We start from the raw sequence: 24972 nt of genomic DNA, 5'->3' as shown, positions 1-24972 counted from the left end.
GTTCGGATCCTAAACCCGAACCCGCCCGGGCCGCCCCCCCCCCCCCTCCCCTTCACCTTCCGCTGGGGGGGGCGCTGAGCGCCGGTACCGAACGGGGAGCGCGGGAGTGCCCGGGAAGGGCCGGTAGGGGGCGGCAGCGCGCGGGCGGGGCGGGGCGGGGCCGGCAGGGGGCGGCAGCGCGCGCGTCCCGCTCCAAGATGGCGGTGCGGAAGAAGGACGGCGGCCCCAACGTCAAATACTACGAGGCCTCGGACACCGTCAGCCAATTCGACAACGTCCGCCTCTGGCTCGGCAAGAACTACAAGAAGGTAAACGGCAGCTGGGAGCGAGGGGCGGCGGCACCGGACCCCTCCCCGCCCGCCCCGGCCTGTCACGGCCCCGCCGCCGCCATCGCCGCCCCCAGCACCCCCTCCCCCCCCTCCACACTCCCCGCATCGCCCCGGTGCTGACCCCCCCCTTGCCCCCCGCAGTACATCCAGGCCGAGCCCCCCACCAACAAGTCGCTGTCGAGCCTGGTGGTGCAGCTGCTGCAGTTCCAGGAGGAGGTGTTCGGCAAACACGTCAGCAACGCGCCCCTCACCAAGCTGCCGGTGAGACCCCCCCCATCATCCCCGCCACACCGGGTGGGCCTGGGGCACATGGCCCAGCGACACGTGGGGACCGGGGGACAAGGACACACACACACCCCCCGCAGGGACAGCGCCCCAGAGGTGTGGGGACAGCACCGGGATGGGCTGGGGGACAAGGCCCTGAGCAAGGACGGTGCCCCCGGGACTCGGGGACAAAGCCCTGAGCAGGGACAGCACCCGGTGACACGGGGACGTGGCTCCAAGCCATGGGCAGACCTCAGGGACCTGGGGACACCCACCCCGTGAGAGGGTCAGCAGGGGGATGGCCACAACCAGACAGAAACCTGCGACCTGGGACGGTGCCCTGGGCAAGGACCGTCCCCAGTGTCCTGCTGGGAAGTGCCCCCCAAGCAGGGTCTGTGCCCCAGTGATCAGGGGACAGTGTCCCACCAGGGACAGCACCCCCAGGGATGCCAGGACAGTGCCCCATAGACCTGGTGACAGTGGGGACACAGGGACCACAGCCCAGCTTGGGGACAGCCTGGCTGCAGCCCCCACCTTGTGCCCCCCCTGACCCCTCTCCTCCCGTTGCAGATCAAATGCTTCTTGGATTTCAAGGCGGGGGGAGCCCTGTGCCACATCTTGGCAGCAGCCTATAAATTCAAGAGCGACCAAGGATGGTGAGCACCTGCCTGTGCCCCCTCTGGGGGTCCTGGGTGGGGGTCATAGGGCTGGGGCAGTGTGGGGGGTCCCCTCCTTGGGAACACCCCGGGGTGGCTGCATGGGGGTGGGCTGGTTGTAGGGCACCACCTCTGCAGCAAGCAGGTGCCAGGGGATGTGTGACCCCACGTGGACCCCTGACGGGGTTCAGGTGCGTGTCCCCTCCCCCTGGACCCCCCACCCCCCCAGATTTGGATGCTGACGAGGAGACCTGAGCTGTGGCTTTCATGAGAGTCGCTCTTTTCTTCCAATAAGGCGGCGTTTCGATTTCCAGAATCCCTCGCGGATGGATCGCAACGTGGAGATGTTCATGACCATAGAGAAATCCCTGGTGCAGGTAAAGGGCACTGCTCCCACTCTACCCCTCCTCCCACACGCACCCAGGACCCCCCTGCCCCCCACCCGCTCACCCCTCTGCTCTCCTCCTTCCCCAGAACAACTGCCTGGCTCGGCCCAACATCTTCCTGCACCAGGAGATTGAGCCCAAGCTGCTGAGTAAGCTGAAAGACATTGTGAAGAGACACCAGGTGGGTGATAGCTCCGGGGTGGGGGGCACAGGGGGGCCAACTAATGCCTCATCCTGGTCCCACTGTCCCCCTCTCCTCACAGGGCACGGTGACTGAGGACAAGAGCAACGCGTCCCACATCGTCTGCCCTGTCCCCGGGAACCTGGAGGAAGGTGGGTGTGAGGGGCAGAACTTCACCAGTTTATGGTGAAATTCTGGGGTAGGGGGGAGCTGTCAGTGTCTGGGGCTGTGTTCAGTGTCACGGGGGGGCTCTCAGTGGGACAGCAGCTCCACACTCAGCACCCACCCTGCTATGTGTCTCCCCCAGAGGAGTGGGTCCGGCCGGTCATGAAGCGCGACAAGCAGGTCCTGCTGCACTGGGGGTACTACCCTGACAGGTGAGGGGGCCTGGGGGGGTCAGGGGGGGCTGTGGGGATGTGCTGGAGCTTGAGGGTGCCCGTGGGGCCACTCTCACCCATCCCACTGCACCCACAGCTACGACACCTGGATTCCTGCCAGCGAGATCGAGGCCTCCGTGGAGGACGCCCCAACACCGGAGAAGCCCCGGAAGGTAACGGGGGTCCTCCAGGCTGGAAGGGTGACTGCAGCCCCCTCCCCTGACCCGCCTGCCCCCCGGCCTGGCAGGTCCATGCCAAGTGGATCCTGGACACAGACACCTTCAATGAGTGGATGAACGAGGAGGACTATGAGGTGTCGGATGAGAAGAGCCCCATCACCCGCAGGAAGAAGATCTCAGCCAAGACGCTGACAGACGAGGTCAGAGCGAGGTGGCAAAGCTGGGGGGGGACACATGGTGGGGGTCTCTGCCTTGTCATTCTTCTCAGTCCAACCCAGAGACCCCCCCTCACCCCCCAGGTGAACAGCCCTGACTCTGACCGGCGGGACAAGAAGGGAGGAAACTACAAGAAGCGAAAGCGCTCGCCCTCCCCCTCACCCACCCCAGAGGCCAAGAAGAAGAATGCAAAGAAGGGGTGAGCCTGGGCTGGGGTGTGGCTGTGGATTGGGGTGCCCCAGTGTGCAGTGGTGATGGGGACGTGGGGGTCTCTCCTTTCGCAGACCCTCCACCCCCTACAACAAATCCAAGCGCGGCCACCGCGAGGAGGAGCAGGAGGATCTGACCAAGGACATGGATGAGCCCTCGCCTGTCCCCAACGTGGAGGAGGTCACCCTGCCCAAGACAGGTCAGGCTGGGGAGCTGGCAGCCCCCCTATGGGGTCCTGTCCCCCCACTCACATGGGCAGGGCTGGGGGCCTGTCCCTGGGGGGCTCAGAGCCGCATCCTCTTCTGCAGTCAACACCAAGAAGGATTCGGAGTCTGCACCCGTCAAGGGGGGCACCATGACAGACCTGGGTGAGCCTGAGGGGCTGGGCATCATGGGGATCCCCCCACCCCCAGACTTGGCAGTGCACAAACCCAGCCCAATCCTCTCTTCCAGATGAGCAGGAGGATGAGAGCATGGAGACAGCTGGCAAGGTGAGGCCCAGGGCTGTCCCCTCCTCACTTTTCCAGGGGTGATGTTCCCACTGCAGCACCAGGGTCACTGCCTCTCTTCTGGAGACAGGAAGGCCCCTTTCTGCCCTTCCTTTCCTTCTTGGGGCTGTGGGCAGCTTTTCCCTGGGCCGTTGGCCTCATCCTGCTTGGTGAAGATGAGGAAGAGTCTAAAAGGGGGGCTCAGGACCCCCTTACCCACACGGCACCTGTCTCTGGTAGGACGAGGAGGAGAACGGTACCGGGAGCAAGGGGGAGCAGGCCAAGAACCCCGACCTGCACGAGGACAACGTGACAGAGCAGACCCACCACATCATCATCCCCAGCTACGCCGCCTGGTTCGACTACAACAGGTACGGGGCAGCCCAGGAGGAGGAGGAGGAGGGGGGTGTGGGGTCTGTGGGGCAGCCAGGCCGGGCCCTCCCCCAACCTCTCCCTCCGCAGCGTCCATGCCATCGAGCGCCGAGCGCTGCCCGAGTTCTTCAACGGCAAGAATAAATCCAAGACCCCCGAAATGTGAGGGTGAACGCCCCCCCAAGCCCCTTCCCTGTCCCTCCCTGTGCCCTTGGGGCTGCAGCCAGCACTGACCCCCTCGTCCCCCTCCCCACAGATACTTGGCTTACCGCAACTTCATGATCGACACGTACCGGCTGAACCCCCAGGAGTACCTGACCTCCACCGCCTGCCGCCGCAACCTGGCCGGGGACGTCTGTGCCATCATGAGGTGGGTTTGGTGCCAATGGGACCCCCCACGCCCCCTCGGGGAGGGGGGGGGGGGTTTGGTTTGGCATCCGGGGGTCTGAACCCCGCTCTCCGCAGGGTCCACGCCTTCCTGGAGCAGTGGGGCCTCATCAACTACCAAGTGGATGCTGAGAGCCGTCCCACCCCCATGGGCCCCCCGCCGACCTCTCACTTCCACGTCCTGGCCGACACCCCCTCGGGGCTGGTGCCGCTGCAGCCCAAGACCCCCCAGGTGGGTGCGCGGGGGCGGCCGCTCCTCGCCCAGCCGCGTCCCCCCTCTGCTGTCCCCCGGTCCCCGCGGGGGCCGGGCGCGGGGTAGGGGGGGGGCGGGGGGGGATCGCACAGCTTCGATCCGTGCCTCAGGGCCGGCAGAGCGACGGCGACGCCAAGACGGGCCGAAAGAGCAAAGAGATCGAAGACCTCGTCACCGAGACGGTGAAGGGGAAGCCGGAGCTGGTAGGCGGCTCCTTGGGGTCCGTCCCCCCGCCGCTGGCCGAGGAAGGCTCCTTCCCTCCTCCCCCTCGCGCCCCGCATGCCGCCCTGCCCCGGGGAGCAGGGACGCGGGGGGGACACCGTGACGAGACGGGGCACGAAGGCTTCTCTGGGGGGGGACCGGCGTCCTCGCGACCTGCCCCCCACGGCCACCTCCCCAGCACCTCTCTCTCCCCCGGCAGCAGACCTCAGCCTCGCAGCAGATGCTCAACTTCCCCGACAAGAGCAAGGAGAAGCCGACCGACATGCAGAACTTCGGCCTCCGCACCGACATGTACACCAAGAAGAACGTTCCCTCCAAGGTGGGCACCCCCCCGGCCTGGGCCCCGGCACCCCCCACCCACCACCCCTCACCCCTTTTTGTCCTCCCGCAGAGCAAAGCCGCCGCTAGCGCCACGAGGGAGTGGACGGAGCAGGAGACGCTGCTGCTGCTGGAGGTGACGGGGGGACCATGGAGAGGGGAGGGAGGAAAGGGCTGCTGGACCTCACTGACACCCCTGACCCCATCCCACAGGCCCTGGAGATGTACAAGGACGACTGGAACAAGGTGTCTGAGCACGTGGGCAGCCGGACACAGGACGAGTGCATCCTGCACTTCCTGCGGCTGCCGATCGAGGATCCCTACCTGGAGGACTCGGAGGCCTCGCTGGGGCCCTTGGCCTACCAGCCCATCCCCTTCAGCCAGTCTGGGAACCCCGTCATGAGCACCGTCGCCTTCCTCGCGTCCGTCGTCGACCCCCGCGTCGCCTCTGCCGCCGCCAAGTCAGCTCTGGGTGAGGCAGGGGGTCAGCTGGGGTCTGGGGGGGGATGGGAGTGATTCCAGGGCTGGGGGGTGCTATGAGGAGTGGGATGAGTCCTGTAGGGAGTTTTGTAGGGAGGTGGAATGCATCCTATGAAGAGACAGAAGGAGCCCTACAGGGAATGCTGTAGATAAGAGGAATCTGTAGATAAGAGGAATCTGTAGATAAGAGGAATCTGTAGATAAGAGGAGATGGGATGAGCCACGTGATGGGAGGATTATGAAGCCTTGTGGGGGGATTATGGAGCCCTATGGGGGGATTATGGAGCCCTGTGGGGGGATGATGAAGCCCTGCAGGGATCCCTCCAGGAATATGGGATGACTCTTAGAGATGATGGGATAGGTCCCATGGAGCTCAGGACAAGTCCTGTGTGGGTACAGGGTGAGATCTATGAGTGGAAGGGCCAAGCCCCAGTGCTGAGGCCCCAGGGTGGCTCCCAGGGGCACGGGGGTCCCCTGTGGTTCCCACTGAGGGTCTGTGCTTCCCTGCAGAGGAATTTTCCAAGATGAAGGAGGAGGTTCCCACTGCCCTGGTGGAGGCTCACGTCCGCAAGGTGGAGGAGGCAGCCAAGGTGACGGGCAAGGCCGACCCTGCCTTCGGGCTGGAGAGCAGCGGCATCGCCGGCACCACCTCGGATGAGCCTGAGAGGATAGGTGAGGGGGTCCCGGGGGGGCTGTGATGAGTTTGCCAGGCCTAGGGCAGGGGGCAGGGACTGAGCCTGCACTTGTGTCCCCAGAGGAGAGCGGAGCGGAGGAGCCGAGGGCGGAGGCGCAGCCAACGGAGGAGAAGAAGGAAGCAAAGGTCATGGCTGGGCTGGGGAGGGGGCACACAGGGGTTTGGGGATTGGGGTGTGAGGGTCCAGGGACCCGAATGGACTGGGGGATGGTCCCTCCACAGGAGCCCCGAGACGGTGCTGCAGAGGAGGAGGCGAAGGAGAAGCCTGGAGAGGCTCCCAAGAAGGAGGAAGAGAAAGGAAAGGAGGTGGAGGGCGAGAAGGAGCCCGACAAGGGTGATGGTGATGGTGCAGGTGAGGGGGACCCCGGCTGGGCTGGGGGGGCACTGAGCTCCCCGCAGCCCTGCTGACATGACCCTTGTCCTGCCAAAGGGGAGCCAGAGAAGGAGAAGGAGGTGAAGGAGGGTCCAGAGGAGGTGCCCAAGGAGCCACCAGAGCCCGAGGCCGAGCGCAAGGCCAAGGTGGAGCGGGACATCGGTGAGGGGAACCTCTCCACTGCTGCCGCTGCTGCCCTGGCTGCTGCTGCCGTCAAGGCCAAGGTGAGGGGCTGGGGACAGGGCTGGGGGGCAGGGGACAGCCCGGGTGGTGGGTGCTGACCACCCTGGGGACCCCCGCAGCACTTGGCAGCGGTGGAGGAACGGAAGATCAAGTCACTGGTGGCCCTGCTGGTGGAGACACAGATGAAGAAGCTGGAGATCAAACTGCGGCACTTCGAGGAGCTGGAGACCATCATGGACCGGGAGCGCGAGGCCGTGAGTGCTGCTGGCGGTGATGGGGGACACCAGGTGCTTGCCCCGGGCTCCCTCATCCCCTCCTGACCCCCGCCTGTCTCCCCCTCCTCCTCTCCAGCTGGAATACCAGCGGCAGCAGCTGCTGGCCGACCGCCAGGCCTTCCACATGGAGCAGCTGAAGTACGCGGAGATGCGGGCGCGGCAGCAGCACTTCCAGCACCTCCAGCAGCAGCAGCAGCAGCAGCCGCCCCCGCTGCCACCGGGAGCTCAGCCCCTGCCCGCCGCCCCCCTGGCCCCCGCCGCCCACCCGCTGGCCGCGCCGCCCGCCCCCGCCATGGTGGCCCCCGCTGAGCCCGTGGGGCAGCCGCTGCCCGGGGCCCCCCCGCCGCAGCCACCCCCGCCGCCGGGCGCCCCGGCCGTCCCGCACGGTGAGCCACGGGCTCGGGGTGGGTTTGGGATGGGGAGGGTCGGGGGGGGGGTCTCCGCACCGGGTCGGGGGCGTCGGCGCTGACCCCGCTCTCCCCGCAGCCCCGGCGCCGTTCCCCGGGCAGCAGCCGCCGTCCCAGAGCCTGGCCGGGAGCCTCGGTGGCAGCGGCCACCCCGCCGTGCCCGGTAATGCGCCCGCGGCTCTGCCCTTCGGATTGCCTCCATCCGCCATCCCCCTGAGCATGGCTAACCCCCCCGCCGAGCCCCCCGGCGCCTCCTTCCCCGCTAACCCCCCCGCCCTCCCGCTGCATGGGGCCCTGGCCAGCAGCATGCCGCCCGGGGGGCTGCCCCCCAACACCCACCCACCCGGCCTGGCCCTGCCGCAGCTGGCGGGGGGCTCGGCCGCCGCGCACAGCCCCGCCATCGTGGCCGCCGTGCAGGGAAGCCTCCTTCCCAACCCCGGCCTCCTCGCAGGTGAGACATGGGGGGGACACGGGGGGCCACCGGGGACAGGGAGGCGGGGACCCGCCGGTTGTGGCTCGGGGATTTGGGGGACACACACAAACCCACTCGCGGGCATGAGGCTGGGGGGGGGGGGGCTCAACCTTTCCCTGGAGCTGTGGGGCAAGAGGGGCTCGTGCACCCCCTTGCCCCCCCAGATGTGACCCCCCCCACCCCTTTCTTTTCTCTCCTCGCAGACCAAGGGCCCCCCCTGCAGACGGACCCCATCGCACCCAGCCCCAGCACGGCCACCCCCGTCCCCCCCACGCAGTGAGACCCCCGACGAGGAAGCCACAGCCCCCCTGGCCCGGGGAGACCGGGCTCTCCCGCCCCCACAAGGCGCCCCAAAGGAAGCCCACCCCAAAACCCACCCCTCGTTCCCCTCTCCCCCACCAGTTTTGGTATTTTTTTATGATTGTCCCGGATTTTATTTAAGTGTTGGTCTCCCTGGGCGGGCCGGGGACCCTGCTCCCCCCCCGGCTATTTATGAGACAGCTCCAATCCCACCTGGCACTTGGGCATTTCCCCCCTTCCCTGAATCTCCCCCCCTCCCTCCCCAATGCCTTCTCAGTTGTCATCCTCTCCCCCCCCCCCTTTTTTTTTTTTTTTGTTTTGTTTTTGTTTTTTTTTTTAAAAAAAAGAACCAACAAAAATAAAATTCCAAGTCCCCGGGGCGGGAAGAAACAACCTCCTGCAGGGTCTGTCTGGGGATGAAGGGGGGACACACACAAAGCTTCAGAGACCCAACATCACCTCTCCAACACTTTATTTAATGCCGTGGAGCAATAACTTAGCCAGTGGAGCTGGGGGGGCTGGGGGGTGGGGGGCTGGGGGAGGTGGGGAGGGGGAAGTGGGGAATGGGACTCAGTGGCGGTGGCAGGAAAAGTATGGAGAAGGCACAAAACTCAGAGTGGGGGTGGGGACAGGAACACGAGGGGTCCTCAGCCGCTCAGCACCATCCGGACCAGCTCTGTGGAAAGAGGGAGAGGGAGGAGGGTGAGGGAGGGGGACATCTGCTGGGCCCCCCCAGCCCTTGTCCCAGAGAGAGGTAGGAAAAAAAAAACCAAAAAAAAAAAAAGTCAAAGGGCTGAAGAGCGCAGGGAGGAACCGGCATCGCTGCAGTCCCGTGGCTGGGAGCTCCTCAGGACCCCCACGGGACCCCCACACCAGCACCCACATCCCAGCCCCGGCACGGAGGGGGAGGGGGCTCCATGCAGAGGGACATGCAGGGGGGTTTGAGGGGGGGGGGGAAGGGATAGGGCTGCACCAAGGGTGAGAGCGCAAACCAGGCGGCTTTTTTTTTTTTGTTTGGTTTGTTTGGGTTTTGATTTTATTTTACTATTAAAAAAAAAAAAAAAAAAAAAAAAAGACGCCACTGAGAAAAAAAAAACAGGAAGGAAAAAAAAAAAAAAACTGTAAGTAACGGGGGAGGCGCGTACCCCTGCGGCGTCACCCTGACAAGATGTGTCTGACAAACGCTGGGAGGAAGGAAGGAGACATGATGGTCAAGGAGGGAGTGGGGGGTGTGGCTGTGCCCCCCGGGACACCCATGGGACACCCACCCCCCCAAGGACCCCCTCCCCACAGCCCCGTCCCTCACCTTCGTAGTTGATGCAACCATTGCTGTCCTCGTGCCCGGCCACCAACTGCTCCACCTCCTCCTCTGTCATCTTCTCACCTGCAGAACAGCCCTGTCACCTCACGGGGACAGCAGAGGGGACACCGGGGGTCCCCAGGGTTTGTGGGGGGGCCCTGGAGTTGGCTGGGGGGTGTAGGGATCCCACCACTGGGTGGGAGCTCACAGGGTCCTTGGGGCTGGCTGGGATTTGGGGCTTCCCAGGGATGGCCGAGAGGTCCTTGGGGGATTTTGTGGGGGGGTCTGGAGTTGTGACACTCACCCAGGGTGACGAGGACGTGGCGGATCTCGGCCCCCATGACGGTGCCGTTGCCCTCCTTGTCGAAGACCCGCAGCCCCTCCACGTAGTCCTCGAAGCAGCCCTGGTCCTTGTTCTTGGCGATGGTTTGCATCATGGGCAGGAACTGCTCGAAGCTCAGCGTCTTCACGTTCATCTCTGAGGGACAGAAGCTGTTGGCAGGGGGCTGAGGGGGGGCAGGGGGGTGCCCACAGGGATTTGGGGGGGGGTCCCGCCCTCACCATCGCTCTTGGGGTTGCCCAGCACCTTCATGACCTCGGCGTTGGTTGGGTTCTGCCCCAGAGCCCGCATCACATCCCCGCACTGGCTGTAGAGGATTTTCCCATCCCCGGTGCGGTCGAAGAGCTGGAACGCTTCCTTGAACTCTGCAGAGCCGCGTCAGAACCGGGGCACCCCCGAGACCCCCCCCCTCCCGGGTCACCGGGACCCCCACAACCCCACCGGGATCCCCTCACCCTCCTACCCACGAGGGATGCTGCTCCCACAACCCCCCCACACTTCTGGGACCCCAGAGCCTGCACCCCCAACCCTCTGCACCTTGAGGACCCCATTACCTGCCCGCTCCCCCCCCTCAGACCCCCCTCCCCCCCCGCGACCCCGGGTCGGGTTTCGCTCCCGCCGGGATCCGGTTTCCAGGTGGAACCCGACGCCGGCCCAGATGGAGGTCGTGGTCCCCGCGCCGGGCACAGCCGGGATGCTGCGTGTCTCCCCCACCGCAACTCCTTCCCTGCCCCTCCCGCAACTCCTTCCCTGCCCCCCCCGCAGGGAACTCGGGCGGCCGGGCGGCCCCACCCCGCAGGAATGCGGGCCCGGCCCCGCGCTCTGCCCATATAAGGGCAAATGGTGCAAAAAGGGCCCGAACCCCCCCGCGCCCCGCATCCCTCTGGGCCTGGGGCCGCATCCCCCCACGGCCCCGCATGCCCCCCGCCCCGCATCCCCCAGGCCCCCGCACCCCCCGCCCGGGACTTTGCCCCGAGAGGCCCCGCCCGTGGCCGGGCAGGAAGCGCCGGGCCCGGGGGAGGATGTTCCCGGTTCCCGGTACCGCTGGGAACAGTGCCCGGTTCCCGGTACCGGGAGAGGGGAACCGTTCCCTAAGTCCGGTACCGGGCTGGGGGGATGTTCCCGGTGCCCGGTACCGGTGGAGGCCATGCCCGGTGTTCGGTACCGTGGGGATCTATTCCCGGTGTCCAGTACCGGGGCGGCGGGATGTTCTCGGTTCCCAGTACCGAGGTGGAGGGATATTCCCGGTACCGGGAAGGGGGACGTTCCCAGTATGGGGCTGGGTGGGGGGGGAGATGTTCCCGATTCCGGTAACTCACCCGCGGTTTGTTCCTCCGAGAAGTCGCACTGCAGGGAAAGCACCGCGGTCAGCGGGGACCGGTACCGACACCGGTACCGGCACCGACGCCCGCACCCGGTGAGACCCCCCCTGCCCCCTGCCCCGCCGCGCCCCCGCCCTCCCCGCTCGCGGCAGCCGGTCCCGGTGCTGATGCCGGGTACGGGTCGCGGTCCCGGTGCCGGTCCCGGTCCCAGTGTCCCACCATGTCGGCTGCTGCTCCGGTCCCTGCTCCGCGCTCTGGGCCGTAGGAGGAGGGGGGGGTTCGGGCGGGCGATTTCTACCGAACGGCGTCACCGAAGGCCCATTGGGCGCGCGCCGGCTGCGTCACCGCGCGCTAATTAAGCGGCTAATTATGCAGGAGGGGGCGGGGACATCTGAGGCCACGCCCTTTCTCCCGGGGGGGATTTTTTGTCTATAGATGGGCACGGAGCGGGATGGGGAGGGGGTCACCACGGTGGGGGACACCCCGAGGGGACACCCCAATGATGGGGACAGCGCAGCGGGGAGCACCCCCGGGGGACACCGCGTGGGGGGGGGGACACTGCAAGGGGAAAGGTCCCATGGGGGGACACCCCAAAGACAGCATCCCACCAGGGATGTGACAGTGGGGTGATGGCAGGAGGGACACCCCAATGGCAACCCCCCACCCGATGGGGACACCATGGTGACCACAGCCTGAGGGTGGCAGCCCACCAGGGACACCAGGGTGGGGACACCACGCGGGGGGTGGGGGGGACACAACATCCCACCGTGCATCCCACCAGGGTGGGGAACACCCCACAAGGGACACCACCCGCAGGACTCTGTCACACGGGGGGGAGTACACCCCGGGAGCTTCCCCGGGACCCCTCCCGGGACTCCCTGGACCACCCGAAGCTGCCACGGTCTCCTCCCTCCTTTATTGTCACGGGGGGGGGGGACACACGACACACACGCGCACACGGGGACGCAGCCCCGGGAAGGCAGCGGGGGGGTGGGCGCGGTGGTGGCAGCGCGGTGGTGGCACGGTGGTGGCATCGTGGCGGTGACAGCGGCTCGAACAGAAGCGTCTCCCGGGGGGGGGGGTGGGAGCACGAGGACCCCCACGCCGGGAGGGTCCTCAGTGGGCAAAAGGCACGATGTCCATAACAGTCTGGGGGGGTACAGGGGGGGCCCCACCCGGTGCATCTTTGGTCAGTGGAGGCGGGGGCAGGGGGTGCGGGAGGAGCAGCTGGGGGGGGCTCGACCCCACCCCCGTCACCCTTCCCACTGCCCCAAGCGTGGTGGGGACTGAGGGGATCCGGGGGTTCCCCAGCTCTAGGGGCTGCTCCTCTCATCCTGCAGCTCATACCTGTGGGGAGAGAGAGGTGAGGGGGAGGTGAAAAGCCACCACCCCCACCCCCAATAGACCCCTCGGGGCATCCTCCCCCCCCCCCCCCCCCCCAGGACCCCCTCAGGGCCCCACTCACCAGCAGGTTCCCCCCTCGGACAAATCCACCCGCGCCAGGTCCAGATGGATCTGGGGAAGAGCAGAGGCTCAGCAAGGATCCCGAGGTCCCCCAGTATTCCCCCAGACCCCCTCTGAACCCCCGGACCCTCCCAGCCACCCCCCTTGCCCCCCCCCCCCACCTTGCCCAGCGCCTCCTTCTCCCGGGACATGAAGGACAGGGGGGACTTGACGTGAGCTTCCAGCTTGCGCCGCGAGGCCTCCTCCAGGGAGATGTCCCACTCGAACCTGGCCAACAGACTGGGCTGTACTGGGCCGTACTGGGTGAAACTGGGCAGCATCGGGAAGGACACCCCCGCCCCCTCTAATCCCCCCACCTCTCATTGAAGTCGGGGTTCAGGGTCCTCTTCTGCACGCTGGTTTTCCTCTTGGTGCTGCGGCTGCGGTCGGGGAGCAGCACCAGGGACACGTAGGGGTCCGGCAGCTCCTTTGACACCGGCCTCAGCTTCCTGGGGAGGGGGGGACACGGCTCAGGGTAGGAGGGGCCCAGCCTCGAGACCCCCTACCCATGCCCCCCACCCACCTGCAGCCTCACCTGCAGCCGTGGACGATGGCCACCAGCTTGCGTTCATCCCCGTGGTACCAGACCGTGAGCTGCAGCCGGCCCAGGGGACCCTCTGTCTGCTCGGGGGGGCTGTGGGGCAGAGGGTCAGTGCCCCCCCCAAGACCCCCGGCACGGGGAGGCTGCGTCACAGGTTCCCCGGGGGGAAGAATTCACCCCCAGACTCCCCCATCCTGGCTGGGGGATTTGCAGACACGGGGACAGGGGATGGGTGCAACCGGGGGTTGGGGGGGGTTGTGCCCCCCCACCTTACCTGTCAGTGGGGAGCAGGCGCTGACGCAGCCCCCCGGCCCCACCCTCCTCCTCCCCCGGAGCCTCGCTGGGTTGGGGGGCACTGTCCCCCCCGTCCAGGGACACGCTGCCAGCTCCCGCCTCCGCCTGCTGTGACACCAGCACCTGGGGGGCGAGCCGGGGGGAGGGGAAGGTGAGGAGGGTCCCAGCTGCCCCACCCCTCCGTTCCCCTCCCCCCGTTAACCCCCCGGTCACTCACCCCCAGCTGCACCCGCAGCAGGATCTGGCTGCCGGGTCCCCCCCTGGCCAGGGGCACCCACCCGTCCATCACCAGCCCCTCGGTGGCCAGGAGCTGGGACAGGGGCAGAGTGAGGGTCCCCAGGGGCTGCCCCCCCTCCTCCTTCACCTGCAGGCACAGCTGGATCAGCCCCCGGCAGGACCCCCACCACGGGGACCGGACCCCCTCCTAGGGGAGAGGACCCCCACAGTGGGGCCGGGACCCCCGCCATGGGGCTGATGGGGATGGGACCCCCACCCTGGGGTTGGGGCAGAGACCTGCAGCTCCAGCGATTCCCCGTGGGGCCGCCTGATGAGGAAGGAGAAGCCTTCATCCCACACGGGCTCGGTGGAGGGGGAGCAGGTCTGGGGGCAGGAGAGCAAGTGAGAGACCCCTCCCCACTATCCCCCCCCCATCCCTCCCCATCCCCCACCCTCTCACCTTGGTCTTGGCGGTCACGGTGCCCACGGCCAGGCTGGCAAAGGCAGCGGGGGGCTTGGAGCCCTTCCGGAGCTGGGGACAGCAGGGGACAATGGGGACAATGGGGACCATGGGGGAGGCCAGGGGGAGCCGGGAGGGGCCGGGGGGGGCCGGGGACTCACCGGCAGATCGGCCGCTCGGTCCACGAAGACGGAGAGGAGTGCGGCCGCCAGGTCCTCGCCCCGGGCCGGTTGCAGGAGGCTGTTGGTGTGCAGGACCTGCGGGGCAGGGGGGGGGTGAGGGTCCCACACGGGCCGGGGGGGCACGCGGGGACAGGTGGAGAAAAAAGCTGGGGACAAGGGGAGGGATGAGGGTGGGGACGCACAGGGACGGGGTTTGGGGGTCCCTGTCCCCCCGTACCTGCTCCAGGAGGGCAGTGCTGGGGTGGGGGCTCAGCCTCTCCAGACGCACGTGGAGCCGCCCCGACTTCACCTCCTCCAGGGGCAGCCACTGAGGAGACGGGGAGGGGGGGTGAGACCCCCCCGGTGCAGCCCCCCCGTCCCCCGGTGCAGCCCCCCAGCCCCTCTCCTACCTCATCCACGATGCGGGTGCTCAGCACCCTCCTCAGCGGCACCTTGCACCTGGGGGGGGGGGAGGGCAGCGGTGGGTGAGGTTTGGGGAGGGGGGGGCACCCTCTGAGCCCCCAAGCTCAGACCCACCGTCCCAGGAAGTCGTCCTTGTCGATGTCTTTGTCAAAGAGGTCAAACTCCACATCCTGCCCCGGGACGTTGTCCACGATGACCTGAGTGGGGAGAGGTGTCACCCGTGGTGTCACCCGTGGGGTTCCCCTCCCAGCTCTCCTCTGCCTCAGTTTCCCCTTCTGGGTGGGGGAACGGGATCCCCAAACGGAGCACACCCCTTCTGAGGGGGATGCCCAGGGGGAGGGGGGGGGGACGGGGACCCTCCCGGTACCTCGTAGACCTCGTTCCAGCGGGGGTTGAGGTTCTCCTTGATCACGCGGCTGCGGAAGACCCCCCCGGCCACCCGCACCTTGACGTAGGGGTCGGAGCGGCCCCGCACCATCCCCTTGAAGAAGTTGTCCTTGGCGATCAGGTTCTCGGCCTCCAGGAGGTGGATCCGCAGGACATGCTGGGGACACAACCAGGCGCTGGCAAGGGGGGCACCCCCGGCCCCGACCCCCCCTTCCTGTCCCCGGACCCCCCATCACTCCAGCCCCCCTCAGCTCCCCACACTGTTCCCCTATGCAGGTCCCCCCCATCCATCCTCCCCGTGTTGACTCCCCCCCAGACCCCCCCTCTCCCCACCTCGGTGCCAAACTGGGGGTCCGGGCTGGCGTGGGGGGGGCGTTGGGTGCCACTGGTGCTGGTCAGGGGGTCTGGCTGCCCCGGGGGGGTGGGGGGTGGGCCACCGTTCTCAGGAGGATCAAAGAAAAGCACCTGTGGGTCTGGGGGTTAGCAGGAGGGCTGGCAGGGGCAGAAAACCCCCCCAGCCCCCCCGACCCCCCCCTCACCCGCAGGACCAGCTTCATGTAGAGGCGGCTGCTGGGCCCCGAGTGCTGGAGCTGGAAGGGCTGATCCAGAGTCAGGTCTGGGGCCGTGAGGAGACGGGCGAGGGGCAGCGAGAGGGACCCCAGGCTGCTCTGGCGGGGGTCGTCCTTCACCTGGGGGGCACCATGAGGGGGTTCATGAGGATTTGGGGGGGGGAGAGGGGGGCACATGGGGAATGGGAGTACTGGGGGGTTGGGGGAGAAATAGGGGTGGGAGGACTTGGGGGGAAAATGGGAGATCAGGAGCAAAAATGGGGCTGGGGGGGGGATATGGGGGGACACAGGGCTGGGTCGGGGGGTCTCACCTGGATGTCCACGTCCTGGTTCATGGGGTCGTGCAGGAAGAAGCGGAAAGCGTCTTCCCAGATGGGAGCAGAGGTGTTGTAGACCACCTGGGGGGGAGCAGGTGAGATCCCCACTGGTGATCAGGACCCTGGGCGTGGCTGGGGTCCCCCCGGACCCCCCTGTCCCACCTTGCTCTCCCGTGTCACATCCTGCACCGACACCTGCACCATGGGGTTGGGCTCCTTGCCCGGCTTCTTCATCTGTGCAGAAATGGGGGGGGGGATCAAGGGGGGGTCCCACACATCTCTGACACCCCCCCCAGCAGTGAATTAGCAGCCATGGCCCCCCCGGACCCTCACTCACAGGCAGGTCCTCAGCCCGGTCCAGGTACACGACCAGGATGGCGGCTGAGGGGGGCTCAGGTTTGGCCACAATCGTTCTGTTCCTCTCCAAAACCTGAGGAGGGGGGTGGGGGGGGGGGGGAATGGGTCAGTTGGGTTAGGACCACCCCACTGTGCCCCCCCCCCAACAAACTCATCTCACCTGGTCCAGTTTGGAGGTGTCAGACATCAGCGTGAGCCACTCCAGGCGCAGGTGGAGCCTCCCCTGCCCCCCCTCCTGCAGCGGGAACCACTGTGGGGGCAGAAGGATCAGCACGGCCCCCCCGACCCCCCCTTCAGGGACCCCCACCCCAGCACCCACCTCCTCCAGCACCCGGGCCTTCAGCACCTCCCCGAAATCCAGCTTCATCCTGGGGGGCAAAAGGGATGGGGACATCAGCTGTCCAGCAGTGCCCCCCCCATCCCAGACACCAGCTCGGGGGTCTGCGTGTCCCCCCCCACCTGCCCAGGAGATCGTCCTGGTCGGGGTCTTTGTCAAACAGCTCCACCTCCATCTCCTGTCCTGGCACCTCGTGCACGATGAACTGGGGTACAGGACACACACACACAGGGGTCCCCACTGCCCAGCACAGCCAGGCTGGGGTCATCACGGGGGTCCCTGTGTCCAGCCCAGTTGGTTTGGGGTCCTCCTGTCCCTACAGCCCGCCTGGGGACACCGGGGGTCCCCACAACCACAGCCAGGTCAGGGGCACGGCCTTGGGGGGCCACGTCCTCCCCTAAAGCCTGTGAGAGGTGATGGGGAGGGTCCGAGGGTCCCTGGGGGCGGTTGGGGGGGGGGGTAGTCTCACCTCGTAGACCTCGTCCCAGACGGGGTTGAGGTTGTCATCGATGACACGGCTGGTGACAACCTGGGTGCCGACGCGCAGGACGGCGTAGGGATCCGATTTGCCCTTCACCAGCCCCCCCATGAACCGATCCTTGGAGCGCAGGTCCCGGGCAGCCAGGAGGTGCACCCGCACCACCCCCTGCAGAGGAGGGGCTCAGCCCAGGGTCCCCTGGGTTCCCCCCGGCCCCCCCGGCCCGTCCTTACCCGGGGCAGGGGGCAGCGGAGCTGCGCAGCTTCGTGCAGGTCCGGAACCAGCGGTACCAGGAGGCGATTGGGCAGGACCAGGTAGGAGGAGATGGCGTCCATGATCATCGTGTCCGACATGGAGCTGGGGGGGGGGGACACCCGGTGACGGGGGGAGGGGGTGGCATGGACAGCACGGGGCCGGGGGGCTGGGAAGACCCCCCCCGGGTGTGCTGGGGCTCACCTGAGTCCCGGGATGTCCAGGAGGTTGGTCATCCCGGTCCAGTTGATGTCCAAGGTCTGGGAGGGGGGAAATGGGGTCAGAGGTGTGGGCAGACCCCCAGCTGCACCCTGTTGGGGTGGCGGGGGGGGCTGCTGGTCCCATTCTTTTTTTTTTTTTTGGGAGGGGGGCACTCACTGGGCGCCGGATGAAGAACATGGTGAGAGCCCCCACGATGGGCACATCCCCCAGGAGGGGCTCCAGGATGATCCGCAGCATCCCGTGGAGCTGGGAGGGGGCAGCACCGAGATGTGACCCCCCAGCCACGGCCACATCATCGCCCCCCCTGACAGCTCCCCCGTCCCCCAGGACCCCCCCTCACCTGCATGCCTTTCACCCCCGCCTTGCAGAAGAATTTCTTCACCTCCACATCGATCTGGACGTCACCCACGTAGCTGCAGGGATGGGATGTAGGGAGTGGGGTCCCCCTCACCCCCCCCCCCCCCCAACCCGGGGGAGGGGGGCAGGGGACTGAGACCCCAACGCCTTCACCACACGGGTGGCTCCAGCTGCTCACCTGATGTTGAGGTCCAGCAGAATCTGCTTCTTGTGGGCACCGGGGTGAGCCCGGACCCCCAGGACCCGGAGGGGCTGCAGGGGGAGGGCAGAGGTGAGCAGAGGGGTCTTGGGGGGCAGCCCTACCCCCCCCGGGGGAGCCCCAAGCTTTACCTTCTCCCCCATGTCCACCTTGGTGAAGGTGAAGGTCTGGAGGTGGGTGTTGGAGGCACGGATGGATGGGGCCACGTTCTCCACCAGCAGCTTCTACATGTACTGCCCGAAAAAAGGCCAGGCCTGGGCCAGGACCTGCAGCAGGGGGAGGGGACAGAGATGGAGGGATGGAAAAAAGGATGGATGGAAAGGGGGAGGGAGGGAGGGAGGGAGGGAGGGAGGGAGGGAGGGAGGGAGGGAGGGAAAAAGGGATGGAGGGAGGGATGGATGGATGGATGGAGGGAGGGAGGGAGGGAGGGAGGGAGGGAAGGAAGGAAGGAAGGAAAGAGGGATGGATGGATGGATGGATGTATGGATGGATGGATGGATGGAGGGAGGGATGGAGGGATGGAGGGAGGAAGGGAGGGAGGGAGGGAGGGAAGGAAGGAAAGAGGGATGGATGGATGGATGGATGGATGGATGGAGGGATGGATGGAGGGAGGGAGGGAGGGAGGGAGTGAAGGAGGGAGGGAGGGAGGAGGGAGGAGGGAGGGAGGGAGGGAGGGAGGGAGGGAAGGAAAGAGGGAGGGAGGGAGGGAGGGAGGGAGGGAGGGAGGGAGGGAGGGAAGGAAAGAGGGATGGAGGGAGGAAGGGAGGAAGGGAGGGAGGGAAAAAGGGATGGAGGGAGGGATGGATGGATGGAGGGAGGGAGGGAGGGAGGGAGGGAAGGAAAGAGGGAGGGAGGGAGGGAGGGAAGGAAAGAGGGATGGAGGGAGGGAGGGAGGGAGGGAGGGAGGGAGGGAGGGAGGGAGGGAAGGAAAGAGGGATGGAGGGAGGGAGGGAGGGAAGGAAAGAGGGATGGAGGGAGGAAGGGAGGAAGGGAGGGAGGGAAAAAGGGATGGAGGGTGGATGGATGGATGGAGGGATGGAGGGAGGGATGGATGGAAGGAAGGAAAGAGGGATGGATGGATGGAGGGATGGAGGGAGGGAGGGAGGGAGGGAGGGAGGGAAGGAAGGAAGGAAGGAAGGAAGGAAAGAGGGATGGATCGATGGAGGGATGGAGGGAGGGAGGGAGGGAGGGAGGGATGGAGGGATGGATGGATGGATGGAGGGATGGATGGAGGGAGGGAGGGATGGAGGGTGGAAGGATGGCATGAGGGGGGTTGATGGTGGGCTGCAGCTGGACAGACAGACAGACAGACTCCTCACCTTGTTCAGCCACTCCGCCCTCTCCACATCTGGGAAGCTGACCTGTGGGCAGACAGGCTGGGGGTGTCAGGGGGCCAGGAGGTGGGGGGGGGGACGGGACCAGCACGGGGGGATCTGTCCCGGATGCAGAAGGGGGAGAGGAAGCGTAGCCACGAGTTTCGCTTTTGCGTGACAGCCCCACCCAGCCCCGTGCCTCAGTTTCCCCCATCCGGGCCAGCAGGATCCCCGCGGGGGCCTCCTCGGGTTTGACGGTGACAGCTGGCACCGGGGGGGGGGAGGGGGAGACGGGACTGTCACCCCCCCCGCAGCTGTGACATCTGGCGGGAATTCCCGCTCTGCTGTGACCGTTCCCGGGGCTCTCGGGGTGGGGGTTCCCAGAAAGGGGGTCCCGGCCCCACAGGTACCACCGGAGGGGGCTCCCGGCCCCCCCAGCCCGCCCCAGCCCGCGGCCGGGCAGGAAGCGGCCCCCCCGGGCCCGGTGAGTCACAGCCCGGCCCCGGCACTGCCGGAAGCCCCGGGAGGTACCGGGCGGGGGAGACCCCAGGGCGGGGGGCGCAGCAGAGACCCCACCCCGGGGCAAAGGGGCGGGGGGCGATGCCGCGGTCACGGAGGGGGGGTTCAGCGCAGACGGTGCAGGGGTTCCGGGAAGCTCAAGCGACGTCGGTGCAGCGAGGGGGCGGTGGCGGCAGCAGCGGGGCCCGGTGCGGGTGACGGGGGTCCCGACCGGCGAGGGGCAGAAGCCCAAGCGGGGGGTGCAACCCGCGAGTGGGCGGGGGGTCCCGCACGGAGCAGAAGCGGGGGCCGCGGAGCAGCCGACGTGGTCCCCCCACCCCGGGGGTCCCGCCGGCAGCAATCACGGGGAGAAAGGGGGGTGCGGGGTGTCTGCAGTGCGGCAGCCGGGGGTGCCCCGTCCCGCAGCCCCCCCCCTCCCCCGCCGGTAACCGGAGGCTGCGGCGGTCGGGGGGCTGCCGGTGCCGCGGGGCGGGGGGTACCGGCACCGCTTACCCAAGCCGGGAGTTCCCCGCGCCCGGCGGCCCCGCGCACCGCGGCCTCTTCATCGCCGTGCAGTTGGGCGGCCAAGCGCATCCCGCGCTCCCGGTTCCGCCGCCGCCGCCGCCACCCGGTGTACAGCGCCAGCGCCAGCACCAGCGCGCCCGCCCCCAGCCCCAGCAGCCCCGCGGCGTAAGCGGGGAGGGCCCAGAGCAGCCCCCGGCCCAGGGACAGCAGCCCCGAGCCCCGCTCCAACCCCCGACACGGAGCCCGCTCCATCGCGACAGCGGCACCGATAGCGGCACCGCCCGGGACAGGCCCCGCCCACGAGCAAACCCCACCCCCCGCTGACCACACCCACCCCCTAGCCCCGCCCCCTCCGGAATGTGGGCGTGGTCTCACACGGCCACGCCCGATCGCGAGTGGCACCCACAGCCAGGGTCACGAGTGTGACCCCCGCGACCACCCCCACCCCGGGGACACCCGCACCCCCCCGGGGGTCTCGGTAGCACCGGGGGGGGGGGTGGGTGGGGTCAGAGCGATCGCTGCTCAAATTTGGGGGATTTTTTTTTTTTTTTTAATAGCTGAAAAGGTTACAGGGCTGGGGGAGCCACTGCCCCCCCCCCACCAGGACACAGCCCCGGCTGCGGGGGGGCCACGTCCATCCAGAAGGGGGGGGGGGGAGCCCCGACCGACCCCCAACTCCCACCCCACATTTCATCCACCACCCCCTGCGCAGCGGGGGCCAGAGCCAGGCCCAAGTCTGGGGGGGTCACTGTGCCCCCCGGGAGCCCCCACTGCAGGCTGGGGGGGGGGGGTCTGCCTGTCCCTCCTCCTCCTCCTCCTCCTCCTCCTCCTCCTCCTGCCCCCAGGCTCAGTCTCGGGGGGTCACAGTCCGGCCGGATGCCCCGGCCCCCCCCTGCTCAGCATCCCCCCGGGGGGGTCAGTGTGGCATGGCCGTTATCCTCATGCTCTGGGAGGCGATGGGGTAGGTGACCATGGGGGTGGTGGCGTGGCTCATGGTGATGCCCCCCAAGGGCTGCGCCATGGAAACGGCCACCGGGGCCACCGAGACGGCCACCGGCGCCATGGAGACGGGGGGGGCCATGCCCTGGGCGATGGTCTGGGCCAGGGCGGCGGAGAGGGGGGTGATTTCGGGGTTCATGGGGGGGGCGGCGTTGGCGGGGGGGGCGGCCTGGGCGCCGGCGGGAGCCACCAGGTCCTGCTGGGAGACGGGCCGGGGCTGGAGGGCCTGGCTGCTGAGCGTGGTGTGGGTCTGGGCGATGCTGTGGTTGTAGTTGGTGACGGTGCCCACGGTGGGGGCCAGAGTCTGCTCGGTGGCCGTGGGGGTGGAGCTCAGCGTCATCACCTTGGCCTGGTTGCGGAACTGCGCGTTCTGCTCCAGCAGGACCTCGTTGGTGGCCAGCAGGTTGTTCACCTGCTTCTTCAGCTCCTCCACGCGCTTCCTCAGGAGGACGTTCTCCTCCTCCAGCAGCCGGTACTCCACGGTCCGGGGGCTGGCGAAGCCGTACTCGTAGCCCTCCAAGTGCAGCCCGTCCGCCCGCCGCCGCTTCGGCACCGGCTCGTGGTCGTCGTAGCGGTCGGGGTCGTAGATGGCGTCGTAGGGGTCGTAGCGGCGGGCGGGGGGGACGATTCCCTGCTCCCGGGGGGCCATGCCCCGCGCCTCGTACTCGAAGTCCCGCTGCAGGTGCTGGAACTTGCACTTGGCTCCGCGCTGGCAGTCGCCCTTCAAGAAGTCCCTGCAGATGGGCACCTCCTCCTTGCTGTTGGGGAGGTCGGCGGGGGAGAGGCCCAGCCCGGCCGCCACTTTCTGCCGCAGGCGCGGGGGCAGCTCCCCGGTTTTTTTGTAGCAGTCCTCGTCCTCCTTGGTGCCGTGGATGAAGCGGCAGTTGAGGCGGACGCACTCCTTGTTCTGGAAGTCGTGGCAGAAGATGAACTCGTTCTTGCGGACGCCCAGGTTGGTGACCTCGCTGATGTCGGGGTGGCGGAAGCGGCACCGCTTCCCGCGCTTGCAGACGTTCCGCAGGAAATCCCGGCAAATGTCGTCGGCGTTGGCTCCCACCTCATCCCCGCTGCCGCCGGTGGTGTAACCGTCCCGGTCCGGCATCTTCGCCGCCGCCGCGGGGCACCGGGCGCTGCGAGAGGGAGGAAGGGACCGAGTGAGGGAGAGCGCCGGGAGGAGCGCCGGGAAAACGCCCGCCCCGCCCCGCACTGCCCCGGGGACCCCGTCCCGGGTCGTCACGGTCGCGGCCGCCGAACCGCACGGGGAAGACCCGGTCCGCCCCTCACGGCCCCGTTCCGGGGCTGCCGGTACTGGCAGCCTCGCTCCGGGCCGTCCCGAGGGACCCGTTCGCCGCCGGTCCCGGTCCCGCGGGTCCCCCGCGCCCTGACAGCCCCGCCGGGCCGCACCGGGAGGGTGGCGGGGGCGCGGTCCCCCCCCCGCAGGGTCTCCATAGCAACGGGACCCGGCGGGCCCCGGCGGCGGGAAGGGCCGGGCCGGGCCGGGATCCGCGGGGGCCCGAGGGGGTCGGAGCGGGACCTGTCCCGGTGTCGCCGCGTCCCGGCCCGGTCCCGGTCCCGCACTCACCCACTCGCGGCCTCCTCGCGGGTCCTCCAGCGCCAACAATGAGCGGCCCTTTCCGGCCGCCGCTCTGCGCCGGGCAGGAAGTGCTCTATGGTACTTCCGGGGCAACCCGGAAGAAGCCAGGCGTTTCCCTCCCGGCGTGCGGTGCGTGGGGGCCCTTCCGTGTCAGTGACGTCATCAGTGTGCGCCCTCAACCGGGAGTTCCCCGTGGGTTCCGTCCACTATCCCGGGACCTCCGGGCGGCCCCCCCCCTTCCCTCCCGGTACCGGTACCGGTACCGCTGCCGCGCCCCCTCCCTCACCCGTTACCGGACCCCCCGCCCCCGGTGCCCGCAGGAACGACGCCGTTTCCCGAAAGCAACAACTTTATTCGCGGCACAACGGCGGCCACGTAGCAACAACACCGGCCCGGTGCAGCGGGTCCATCCCGCGGTACCGAGCCCTTCCCGCGGTACCGGGCCGGCTCCGCGGCGGCGTCTACTTGGACCTCTGCCTCATCTTTCTCCTCTTGCGCTTCAGCCTGCGGGAGAAAACGAGGCTCAGGCCCCGGGACCGGCCCCGCGAACCGGGACCGGGGGGCGACCGGGCGACCCCCCCCGATCCCGGAGGGCCCCGGGGCAGCCCCCACGTTACCTGCGCATTCGCTTCTTGCGCCACTGCGGGGAGAAAGGAGAAGGAGGCGTTAGAACCGGGTCAGGGGGTCCGGAGCGGACCTTCCCCCCCAGAACCCCGACCCCATCCCGGTCCTCTACCCCGACTCCGCCTCCCCCAAGTGACCCGGACCCTCCTTAAACACCTCCCGCCCCCGTCACTCTCCCCCAGTCCCACGCACCGACGCTCCCGGTCCCAATGTAACAGATCCCGGTCCCAATGTAACAGATCCCCGTCCCCCGCCGCCCCGGGCCCTCCCGGCCGGTTCTGGGGACGCCCCGGGAGTGGATGCGGCGCCATCGGCCGCGCCCGCCGCTCACCTTGGCCCTCATGGCGATGCGGAGGCTCCGCGCTCAGTCCCGGCGGGCGAGCGGCGCCGTGGGCGGCGGATGGAGCCGGATGGAGGCGGCCGGTACCGGCGGCCCAGGAAGATGGCGGCAGCAGCAGCCGAGAGGAGCCCTGCTCGCCCGCCGGGACCTATTTATAGTGTGGCCGGTTGACCACGCCCCCTTCAGCGCGGGGCACGATGGGAGTTGTAGTCCTCACCTCCCAGGGCATCACGGGAGCTGTAGTCTGCGCGGCAGCCGCCATTTTGCGCAGCCCCGGGCCCGGCGGGAGTCAGGGGGTCCCGGCGGGGCTGGGGGGGTCCCGGTGGGATCCCGGTGACACCGGGGGTTCCTGGCAGGTGTCAGGAGGTGCGGGGCTTCCCTCAAAACCCCCGTGGTTGATAAATGCGCGCGGTTGCCCACCCTGAGGGGCAGCTCCGCCCTCCCTCTCCCAGGGCACAACCGTTCCGAAAAAAAAAAAAAAACAAAACCAAAAAAACCCCAAACCCGCGTTTTTTCCCCCTCGAACTCAGGGTTAACACCCGAGGTGCCCCCGGAGCAGCGGCGATTCCAACCCCACATCCCTCGGAAGAGCTATGAGCAAAGGAAGAGAGATGGAAATATTCAGGAAAAAAAAAAATCGCATCATTTATTCTCTTTTTATTGACTTTGGTTAAGATTTGCAGGTGTGGAGTTTGGGGTGGAAATCCCAGATCTTGGCGCGGAAGCACGGTGCCTGAGGAGACCCCCGGGAACGTTTTTTGAGGCAAATATTTCCCAAATTCAGCTACACCAGAGGAACAACCAGAGCCGGTCCCAGGTATTAGGAAAGAAAAAAAAAAAAAAACCTCGCATTCAACTACACAAAACTCAACCGGCTGTTTTTTGTTTTTGGTTTTTTTTTTCCTTTTTTTTTTATTTTTTTTTTTTAAAAAAGACTGACTATAAAAGAGCAAAATCCCCCAAAAAACTCTGCCTGGTTCCGACAGCTCCTGGAGTATTTTTCCCTCACCTGTGGCCGGAGG

General features: G+C 67.6%; 4 protein-coding genes and 1 long non-coding RNA gene across 8 annotated transcripts; 1 reads left to right on the top strand and 4 right to left on the bottom strand.

The window, feature by feature from the left end:
• The first annotated feature begins 161 nt into the window (after positions 1 to 161).
• SMARCC2 (SWI/SNF related BAF chromatin remodeling complex subunit C2) lies at positions 162 to 8415 on the top strand. The gene is given in 30 exon segments (XM_071729576.1): positions 162 to 308; positions 471 to 590; positions 1164 to 1249; positions 1545 to 1626; positions 1724 to 1816; positions 1899 to 1968; positions 2124 to 2193; positions 2291 to 2366; positions 2441 to 2572; positions 2672 to 2787; positions 2873 to 2997; positions 3107 to 3166; positions 3252 to 3289; positions 3527 to 3657; positions 3749 to 3820; positions 3915 to 4028; positions 4124 to 4277; positions 4409 to 4501; positions 4720 to 4839; positions 4912 to 4974; positions 5052 to 5310; positions 5829 to 5990; positions 6074 to 6138; positions 6235 to 6364; positions 6443 to 6609; positions 6688 to 6822; positions 6920 to 7229; positions 7330 to 7578; positions 7581 to 7701; positions 7926 to 8415. Coding segments are annotated over 30 exon segments (3762 nt in total). The 5' UTR covers positions 162 to 197; the 3' UTR covers positions 8164 to 8415.
• Positions 8416 to 8477: 62 nt separating this feature from the next.
• Positions 8478 to 11335, bottom strand: MYL6 (myosin light chain 6). 2 transcript variants are annotated; one of them, XM_071729587.1, is made up of 7 exons: positions 11204 to 11335; positions 10982 to 11009; positions 9884 to 10027; positions 9627 to 9800; positions 9329 to 9406; positions 9168 to 9206; positions 8478 to 8698 (listed from the first exon to the last, which is right to left on the bottom strand). In XM_071729587.1, the coding sequence occupies exons 1-6, from the start codon at positions 11204 to 11206 to the stop codon at positions 9178 to 9180; spliced, it is 456 nt and encodes a 151-aa protein (XP_071585688.1). In that variant the 5' UTR covers positions 11207 to 11335; the 3' UTR covers positions 8478 to 8698; positions 9168 to 9177. The 2 variants fall into 2 exon arrangements, with proteins under 2 accessions (XP_071585688.1, XP_071585687.1); XM_071729586.1 differs by lacking the exon at positions 9168 to 9206 and having other exon boundaries at positions 11204 to 11334.
• A 546-nt stretch (positions 11336 to 11881) lies between these two features.
• On the bottom strand, positions 11882 to 20682 carry ESYT1 (extended synaptotagmin 1). 2 transcript variants are annotated; one of them, XM_071729424.1, is made up of 31 exons: positions 20382 to 20682; positions 19377 to 19418; positions 18189 to 18323; positions 18037 to 18110; positions 17842 to 17914; positions 17658 to 17747; positions 17484 to 17539; positions 17261 to 17384; positions 17019 to 17195; positions 16672 to 16754; positions 16532 to 16580; positions 16373 to 16462; positions 16193 to 16285; positions 16018 to 16089; positions 15850 to 15936; positions 15509 to 15658; positions 15303 to 15434; positions 14950 to 15126; positions 14697 to 14779; positions 14570 to 14618; positions 14398 to 14487; positions 14160 to 14255; positions 13999 to 14070; positions 13836 to 13922; positions 13540 to 13686; positions 13303 to 13445; positions 13023 to 13121; positions 12805 to 12936; positions 12610 to 12715; positions 12450 to 12499; positions 11882 to 12331 (listed from the first exon to the last, which is right to left on the bottom strand). In XM_071729424.1, exons 3-31 carry the CDS (start codon positions 18198 to 18200, stop codon positions 12298 to 12300), a joined length of 2727 nt encoding a protein of 908 aa, XP_071585525.1. In that variant the 5' UTR covers positions 18201 to 18323; positions 19377 to 19418; positions 20382 to 20682; the 3' UTR covers positions 11882 to 12297. The 2 variants fall into 2 exon arrangements, with proteins under 2 accessions (XP_071585525.1, XP_071585526.1); XM_071729425.1 differs by lacking the exons at positions 17261 to 17384; positions 17484 to 17539; positions 17658 to 17747; ... (3 more) ...; positions 19377 to 19418; positions 20382 to 20682 and having other exon boundaries at positions 16672 to 16876; positions 17019 to 17157.
• Positions 20683 to 20929: 247 nt separating this feature from the next.
• Positions 20930 to 23162, bottom strand: ZC3H10 (zinc finger CCCH-type containing 10). 2 transcript variants are annotated; one of them, XM_071729444.1, is made up of 2 exons: positions 22797 to 22943; positions 20930 to 22522 (listed from the first exon to the last, which is right to left on the bottom strand). In XM_071729444.1, exon 2 carries the CDS (start codon positions 22492 to 22494, stop codon positions 21310 to 21312), a length of 1185 nt encoding a protein of 394 aa, XP_071585545.1. In that variant the 5' UTR covers positions 22495 to 22522; positions 22797 to 22943; the 3' UTR covers positions 20930 to 21309. The 2 variants fall into 2 exon arrangements, with proteins under 2 accessions (XP_071585545.1, XP_071585546.1); XM_071729445.1 differs by lacking the exon at positions 22797 to 22943 and adding an exon at positions 22975 to 23162 and having other exon boundaries at positions 20931 to 22522.
• A 155-nt stretch (positions 23163 to 23317) lies between these two features.
• On the bottom strand, positions 23318 to 24134 carry LOC139788980 (uncharacterized). Its single transcript, XR_011722995.1, has 3 exons — positions 23942 to 24134; positions 23604 to 23626; positions 23318 to 23490 (listed from the first exon to the last, which is right to left on the bottom strand). It is a non-coding gene; the product is annotated as an uncharacterized lncRNA (long non-coding RNA).
• Positions 24135 to 24972: the final 838 nt, after the last annotated feature.

Source organism: Heliangelus exortis, chromosome 31 (assembly GCF_036169615.1).
Source record: "Heliangelus exortis chromosome 31, bHelExo1.hap1, whole genome shotgun sequence".
Lineage (NCBI taxonomy): Eukaryota > Metazoa > Chordata > Aves > Apodiformes > Trochilidae > Heliangelus > Heliangelus exortis.
This window is presented reverse-complemented; position numbering and strand designations above follow the sequence as displayed.

What these genes read in the sequence shown, in the direction of transcription:
- MYL6 (XM_071729587.1), bottom strand. An exon ending in GGGCAACCCCAAGAGCGATG is followed by an intron (nt 9,801 to 9,883) that starts GTGAGGGCGGGA and finishes TCTGTCCCTCAG; the next exon opens with AGATGAACGTGAAGACGCTG. An exon ending in TGGTTGCATCAACTACGAAG is followed by an intron (nt 9,207 to 9,328) that starts GTGAGGGACGGG and finishes CCTTCCTCCCAG; the next exon opens with CGTTTGTCAGACACATCTTG.
- ESYT1 (XM_071729424.1), bottom strand. An exon ending in CAGGACGATCTCCTGGGCAG is followed by an intron (nt 16,581 to 16,671) that starts GTGGGGGGGGAC and finishes TTTGCCCCCCAG; the next exon opens with GATGAAGCTGGATTTCGGGG. An exon ending in ACACCTCCAAACTGGACCAG is followed by an intron (nt 16,286 to 16,372) that starts GTGAGATGAGTT and finishes CCCCCTCCTCAG; the next exon opens with GTTTTGGAGAGGAACAGAAC.
- ZC3H10 (XM_071729445.1), bottom strand. Translation starts at nt 22,494, where the DNA reads ATGCCGGACCGGGACGGTTACACCACCGGCGGCAGCGGGGATGAGGTG.